General features: G+C 37.2%; 1 protein-coding gene across 1 annotated transcript; it reads left to right on the top strand.

Annotated features, from left to right (window-relative positions):
- Positions 1 to 245: 245 nt before the first annotated feature.
- CCN2 (cellular communication network factor 2) lies at positions 246 to 3,408 on the top strand. The gene is made up of 5 exons (XM_072408918.1): positions 246 to 493; positions 725 to 944; positions 1,192 to 1,443; positions 1,667 to 1,878; positions 2,131 to 3,408. The coding sequence occupies exons 1-5, from the start codon at positions 443 to 445 to the stop codon at positions 2,425 to 2,427; spliced, it is 1,032 nt and encodes a 343-aa protein (XP_072265019.1). The 5' UTR covers positions 246 to 442; the 3' UTR covers positions 2,428 to 3,408.
- Positions 3,409 to 8,349: the final 4,941 nt, after the last annotated feature.

Here is an 8,349-nt window from a genome sequence, read left to right as displayed (position 1 = left end):
TAAAAGCAAGGAGAAAATCCTATTTGATGGTGAGGATACAGCGCCTTTTTTGTGCTGTGGAGTGTGCCAGTTTTTTCAGACAGGAGGAATGTGGAATGTCAAGGGGTCAGGATCAATCCGGTGTGAGCTGATGGGGCAGGAAGGTTGGGAGGAATGCATGGAATGTCCCTGCTTGTGTAGGACTCCATTCAGCTCATTGGCGAGTCTCAGCATCCAGCAGGATATAAAAGGGCAGCAGCTCACTGCTAGACTCACACAACAACTCTTCCAGAACCTGAGAGAGGAACAAACTCAAGCAACAGGGGCTAAGGAAAGAGGCTTTGAATTAAAGCGAAAAATTTACTTGAGCGAAAACTGAAGAAACTTCACTCCAAGATCGACTAAAGATCTAGAGAAAGCAAACGACAGAAGATTTTCTTTTGATTTGCAGGAAAACTGAACAATGTCTTCCATAAAAGTGACAGCTGTACTCCTCTTTGCTGTGCTCTGCTGGGTAAGTTGAACTGTCACTGGCTTCTAGGATGTTGGATTTTATTCTGGGGCTTTAGCAAAAGATCTTAAATACAAGTACATGGGTGATTGTGGTACAGGCACTGAATTTGCTTAATGTGCCTTTAATACATTTTGAGATGCTGAAACTTTTAATTTTGATATTCTTAATAATAGCCCTATGCTAATTGAGTATAAAACTAACTGTGCTTACCTCTGTTTCTTACCCTTACAGGTATCTGATGCTCAGGATTGCAGTGGGGAATGTCAGTGCCCACAGAAAGTACCAGAGTGTGCACCGGGGGTTAGCCTGGTCCAGGATGGATGTGGATGCTGTAAAGTGTGTGCCAAGCAACTGGGTGAACTGTGCACTGAGAAAGACGTGTGTGACCCACACAAAGGACTGTTTTGTGACTTTGGCTCCAGGATCAACAGGAAAATCGGAGTCTGCACTGGTAAGTGTCAGAGAGAGAAGCTGTAAAATGCATTCCTAAAGTTAATATGTATTGGCTGTATATTTTAAATTTAGCATTACATTTCTATGGCATTTATTGGTGGCAAGCAATATGTATAGTATATGCTGTTAGAAATGGTTATATAGGTATAAAATGTATAGGCAATGTCAGAATATAGCTAATAGTACATTTTTTGGTTAATTCCCTGTACACAGTAAACCTAAATCATGTTCTGTCTTCATTCTAGCCAGGGAAGGTGCCCCATGTGTCTTTGGAGGCATGGTCTACAGAAGTGGAGAGTCTTTCCAAAGCAGCTGCAAGTACCAATGTACATGCTTGGATGGAGGCGTTGGCTGTGTGCCACTCTGCAGCATGGATGTCCGTCTTCCCAGCCCTGACTGTCCATTCCCAAGAAGGGTGAAACTGCCTGGCAAGTGCTGTGAAGAATGGGTCTGTGATCAGCCTATGGAGAAAACCATGGTTGGACCTGCTCTTCCTGGTAAGTTGTATTTCATACATTTGATTTACATCTTTTGAAAACGTGTTAAATCTAAGCATTGTAGCCTTTTAACAAAAACCACAAACATCATTACAATAGTTATTTCTTGCTTTAAAGTTCTGCATCTCAAGCAGAAACTTAGAGTGTACTTTTCACTAAAAAGACTTTTCTGCCACAGTATTATTATCATGAGGTCTCATGTCTTGTTCTTTTTTTTCCACAGCTTTTAGAATGGAGGAGACATACGGTCCTGATCCATCTCTGATGCGTGCCAACTGCCTGGTACAGACCACTGAATGGAGTGCTTGCTCAAAGACTTGCGGCATGGGCATCTCTACACGAGTTACCAACGACAATGAGCACTGCAGACTGGAGAAACAGAGCAGACTCTGCATGGTCAGACCTTGTGAAGCCGACCTTGAGGAAAACATTAAGGTAAATATCAGTGTATTACAGCTTCACTGTTATATAGGCTACCTTTAGAGAAATTCAATCATCATTATAAATAAATGGTAAATTGGCTTAGCGATTTACCCTAAAATACTTTATGTATACTATAGTAACCAATATAAATTAAAGTTTACCAAAATACAAATATACAAAATCCATGCATGCTCTTTAATGTTGAAGATGTAAGCATAAGTAAAACAGAGTGTTTAATATATAATTCTTTTATCTCCAATACAGAAAGGAAAGAAGTGCATCCGTACTCCTAAAATCTCTAAACCAGTCAAGTTCGAGTTTTCTGGCTGCACAAGTGTAAAAACCTACAGAGCCAAGTTTTGTGGGGTCTGCACAGATGGTCGTTGCTGTACCCCTCACAGAACCGCCACCCTTCCAGTAGAGTTCAAGTGTCCTGATGGTGAGGTCATGAAGAAGAAGATGATGTTCATCAAGACATGTGCATGTCATTACAACTGCCCAGGAGACAATGACATCTTCGAATCTATGTACTACAGGAAAATGTACGGGGACATGGCATAGATCCAGAGAACCACACCAAAAGACTGTTCCACTTGAAATGACTTTTGCATCTCATTGCTAAACATAATGTTATAGCACAAGAACGTATTTAAGTTTGTTTGAATGAAAGTCTTTCTTTGTAAGACTTGATCGTTGAATGACCCCAGCCATTGGTTTGAAGAAAGGAAGACGAACCAGGCCTCCTTAGCTCTGCTGAGTGCAATGTAATGTTGCTGTACATTCACTGTCATAAGGCAGTAGTCACTGAGTATAAGTGATGTATCTTGCACCCAGTAATGCAACTGGAAAAAGAAAGCTCTTACTATTTTTATATACAGTATTCAATGAAATGGCATCATTTCAGTGACAGCTGGAGTTTATATTCTAGCTAAATTATGGTCCCAAAACAGTTGTCCTCGTAGGATAACCTATTATTTTTTTTTTTTACCGAACCCTAAGGAAAAAAATGTAACATGGAATGGAAACTATGTTTGTAACAAGACTGGAAAGTTTACATCATGCGATAGCGCATGCTGTAATCTTGCTCTTTTATAGTTATTGTACATAATGTATATATATTTTTGTACAGTTATCTAAATTAACTTAAATTTGTTTTATGATCCTGGTCTTCATTTTTATAAGGCTTAAATATTTTGATATCCTGTTTTTTATAATAATTGTTGATCCCTGATAAGTACTTTTTATTACTCTTCTGAACAGATGTTCAGAGTAGGAAATAGATTAACAGGTGAAAAGTGTAAGCAGTTAAAGTGGTATTGATTGTATTGGAGGTTTTCATATATGTTAAGCTTTAATATTCAATTGCTGTTTATATTTGAACTGTTTATGATTTTCACTAAGATAATCTGTTTTTTTATACCTTGTTCATTCATGACTGTACTTTTGTTTTCAACATTTTTATTTGTTGAGAAGTGTGACCAAAAGGTACATGTTTGCACTTTTCTAGATGAAAAATAAAATATTTTATTTTTTTATACAAAACATCTGTGTTTTTCTTCTCAAATCCTTCAGGATGTCTAGACTTTTTTGAAATGAGTTCAGGAAAAACATAGAAGGGTTTCACATACAGCTCTTGGCATACAAAATGGGAAAACATTGTGGCAGCACAGTAAAAGAAAATGTATTTGATGTCTTTATGGCTGCATTACGCATTCATAGAGTGATTAATAAAGCAAAAATACTTTTTTTTTAATTTAAAATTCAGTAAAGATAGGGTAAAATCCCTCTATTTTTTATCTTCCCTTTCTGTCCTATAGACTCAACAGAAAGTAAGATGAAATCTCTCTAAATGAAAGAACCTTCCTCTTAGACAGTTGTCATCAAAATAAATATACTTATTGGAAGGTTTCCTCTCTATACTTGTTCAAGGGACAACTTTAAATTTTGTAATTTCCCTCACCCAATGAAAGTGGTCAGCGGGACAAATAAGAGAGTATCCTCTTACTAGAGATTCACATAACAAAAAAAACCTTCACCAATTTATCAAAATATAGTTTGAGAATCTTTATTCTTATCAGCCACAAAAATGTTAAAAATATGGTTAATCATAGGGTTTTAAAAATGCTTTCTTTTTCTGGTGACTTTCAATATACTTGATTGCAAAGATGACCAGATAAGTCATCTTCATGATTTTAAGAGATTACAGCAGAACTTGAATAAAGAACAAAAATGTTATGTGTTACTGTTTATTCGTCTTCAGATGTAGTGACTTTCTCTTGACATTTCCACAAGAAAATATGAGGGCGTTTTGTAGTCCACAGAGAGAAGGCAAAGAAAAAGAGAACAGTAGAGCGCACCGGAAGTTACCAACTAATTAGTTTCATGGCAGAATCAACAGATTTCATTTGCACTTACAGATTCAGAAAACCTTAGTTCATGGTCATACGACACTGCTTGACTCAAAAACAGGTGACATTGCGTGTTCCGTTTCCTTACAGTTCTGGTGCCTCTTCCATTGGTCACACACTGATACTGTAACTCCAAAACTTTTGCACAAGAGTGATATTGTCACTAGGCTAAATTGCCTGCATTTTAAAAATGCTGAGCTTGAATTGGGGTATACATTAATAGGGCATAAAACTGCAAGACGTATTTTGGCTGACAAGTCCTGTTCAGGACCTTTTCTTGCTATAGGCATTGTATGTTTCTGCCCGGGGCGAAATGAAGAGTACCCGCCACCTTGTAGCAGAAACTGTATGCTTAAAGTGTTCTTTGCAGCCTTGCTGGCCTGCTCCTAAAAGTTCTTACCTGATGCTGCTGTAGCACTAGCCCTCATACCAGCAGTTGAGTTTTTCGAGTTTCCTCTTCTGGTGGGGTAATAAACACACAAAGGCTCAGTTCATCCATATAGTCTAGAGTTTTTTTTTTAAATATAAACACTAGGCAGTGAGGGATTGAGGGAGGTGCAGGATGATCTGGTGCTTCATAATTCATGATCCGGAGGGGTAAGTATTCTAGTCCACGTCCTATATGAGCATTCCCCAGTCATATTATCTTCCCTTTTCCAAGGTCTTTGCCAGACCTAAATACACCTCCACTCATGGCTTGCCTTTACGGCCATAACCGGCCCTCAACTTTTACCCAACCAGTATTTTTTAGGGCTTCTAGAAACCCAGAACCTGCAATTAGCTAGACCCCTGCCTAAGCTAGGCTAGGCCCCAAGCCCCAGCCAGACAAGGCCTTTTGTTCACATAACCCTAACGGAATCTAAAACTCCAGAGATCTTCAGATATTTATCACCCAACCTGTGTCCACCAATGTCAGCAATTGACTTCAGGGACAAACATCCTTACTCCATGAGTGGCCTCCCCCTCAATTATACAAGGAAGTCTTTCCAGCAACAGAAGGAAGCAACCAATCAGCAAGCTATAAGCATCCCCAGACATGTGAACTCTTGATGGATCTATCTTGGTTCTGATGGATGGGCCACCGTACATTTAAACAGAGATAAGCTGGGAACACTTCCATATCTAAAGGGTCTTTTCATTCAGTAATATCAGATCAACACTGGAGAGCACACTGCCAGGCAGAGACACTGCCTGAAGACTTATGCATGCTTCTAATAACATTGGGGAAAATTCCTAATTGGGGAGCAACTGAATGTGAGTCTTACATGCCTTTATTTTCTGCACTGAGGCCCTGCACCTTATCAATATCAAATATATATTTCCATAGCATGCTATCCATGTAAAATGGAAACTGTATTCTGGTTACAGTAAATTGTGGATCAGCATAATTTGTGGGTACCATTTGGTAAAAAGTTGATAGTAATGTAGAATACAAGGATGAATGACTGCTGTGGATGTCTTGCTAGTTTTGCTCATTCCCTTTAGCGCTATAAAGGTTTACAGTACTATGACTATGGAATTTTCAATAAGTTGTCTATTGATACAATGATTAGCAAACATACATTTTTTAAGATATAAGATAAAAATATATATTGAAATGCACAATTTTATAGGATATAATAAAGTTATAGGAATTTGTAGGATATTAGGGAAATGGGGATATAAAAAGGCTTTCCTATATTTATCCCTGACTTGGCATACCCAGTCTTGCAAACTGCTCTGGAATGATGTCAGTTCTTTTTTTGTGCAAGGGAGACCTGCATGGTGCTTTGCCTTGATATGATCCACTTCTTGAACTGCATTGGGGAGTCATTGGTTCTCCAAAATAGCTGGACTGAATAGTTAAGGCATAAATCTCCACAGTTCCATGCTTCACTTATGACTCAAATGACTATGATATGAATTACCAGGTCTGTAGAATAGACATTCATTCATTCATTCATACACATTCTTCCATGTCCACCAGCCTTAGGCACTATCACTTTAACAAATCCTATCCCCAACCTTTATATTAAGATTACAATACAACACAGTTACCACTTCTAAGCATTCCTTCTTCTGTGAATTGTTTCATGGGTCTTTCAGCTACATTGTTCTATTGAAATTTTGATTGATTACCACTGGCCATTCTATGATGTGCCAAGTTCATCAATTGTGTTTTCTAAAGAAACAAGCCATTTTCACATGGGCAACAATTAACTTAAGAAACACTTTGGTTACTAATGAACTTTACAAAGGATTAGTATCTCCTGATTCTTGTAAGGACTATAAAAGCTGCAAAAGTCAACACCTACAAGCTACAAATATGGCACATTGCTCATGGAAATGCCGTGTGTAAATACATTATGTCTTGTTGACACTGTGCTTCATTTACCTGTAAGTAAATAATAAGTAGTATTGTTATTAAATGTGCAATGAAAAAAACTAAAAATGGTACAAAAAGTTATCTTTTAGAGTACAGTAATACTGTACAAGAACTGAATTGATTTGAATTGATGACTTACAGTAAACTGTAAGTCAACACAGCATAAAAAACTACACTCCATCATTCACTAAACTCAGTGTAAACTAAGTCCTACTAGAAATAAAGTCTATATAATGTACATTTTAGGTCTACAATAGTAGACATTCCAGTCTTGATTTTGGAGTTGGCATTTTAAATTTTAACAGACCATCCCAATGGGCTTGGGTAATTAGACTAAAGGCATGGCATTCTTACAGCTGTCTTACTCCAATGATATCAATCAGTTTGCTATTTGAGAGAAGGTACATCATAAAATATTCTTAAAGATTAAGAAATAGATAGTCAACTGGGCAGAAGAGGTGGATAAAGTGTCAATACAGCAGTTGCATACCCTAGACCCATAGGCTTGAATGGCCCATCTATTAGGATTTAGTATACAGGCCCAGTTTGACTTATGGGGACACATGCTGACCAGGGAGAAACTGAGGTACTTGCAAAGAGCAAACGTTGCAGGTGCCTATTTTCATGGGCTTCAATAGGCAAGTGCATGATACTTTACCTTTCTACTTGAGATACCTATGGACTTATTTAAAACTCATTTTAGCTGCAGTTGGCTTATATTGGACGTCAGCTGCTTTTACGTTTTCATTGGCATGTATAAATAAAGAGTAATTTCTGAGTTAAACAACAGCCCCATACCACTACCTACTAAGATTTATTAAATTAATTTAAATTAATATTTTGGTTGGATCATCATGGTTAAAAATTAGATATGCCACACCAAAACATTGTTGCAATCCAAATCTGAAGTGTTTTACTTTAAAAGTTCTATGTTCTGTATTCTTTAAGTTCCACCCAGAATGCTAGATCAACCTGACTGTGTGAAAGTAACCTATTACCTAAGAAGGAATTTCTTTCTTTGAGTATTTTATCCTGTTTTGAATTTGTATATGATGGTATTTGTGTAGATTGTAAATACTTTTACAATTAAAACCTTTTTTCTGGTTGTTTATATCATTCTCTCTATTCTTTAAAAATGTGTGCTTTGGTCTATGTCTCTTTAGGATAAACCTGTAATGTGGGCATACAACATTTCAGATTAATTCTTAAGCAAGAGGCTTTTTTCCCCTAAAAGCTACAAAGTAAATGAAGAAATTGCTGAAAACTCTTTTCACCTTTTGGTAGTAATGATAAGAAAGGGGGGGCAGAATTTCATGGCAAAATAACATGCAAACAACATTGTTCTGTCAAGTGATCGCTTTTAAACGACGAGAAGGTCCATAATATACAGCTTCCATAAACCTTACCAAGCACAAAATTATCAGCAGGAATGACATTCATATATGGCATATGTTCTAAACTGAAAAATGTAATCTATCTGATCTGTGAGACACAAGAATTGTTTTTATGTTATATTAGTAAGAGTCACTATATGTTTTTGAGGATCTTCTTATAGGGCCAGTCTGATAATAGTAACATAGCCATGAATGTATGAATGTCTCTACAAGTCTTTATGACATGGTAAGGAGCACACACATTACCATGATGTGATTCAGAAAATACTCCATGATCACAACACAAGTTAAATAGCAGTAACCCATAGCAAGCATG

This window comes from Pyxicephalus adspersus, chromosome 4 (genome assembly GCF_032062135.1).
Source record: "Pyxicephalus adspersus chromosome 4, UCB_Pads_2.0, whole genome shotgun sequence".
NCBI lineage: Eukaryota > Metazoa > Chordata > Amphibia > Anura > Pyxicephalidae > Pyxicephalus > Pyxicephalus adspersus.
Note: the sequence above shows the minus strand (reverse complement) of the source record. Positions and strands in the feature narration are given on the sequence as shown.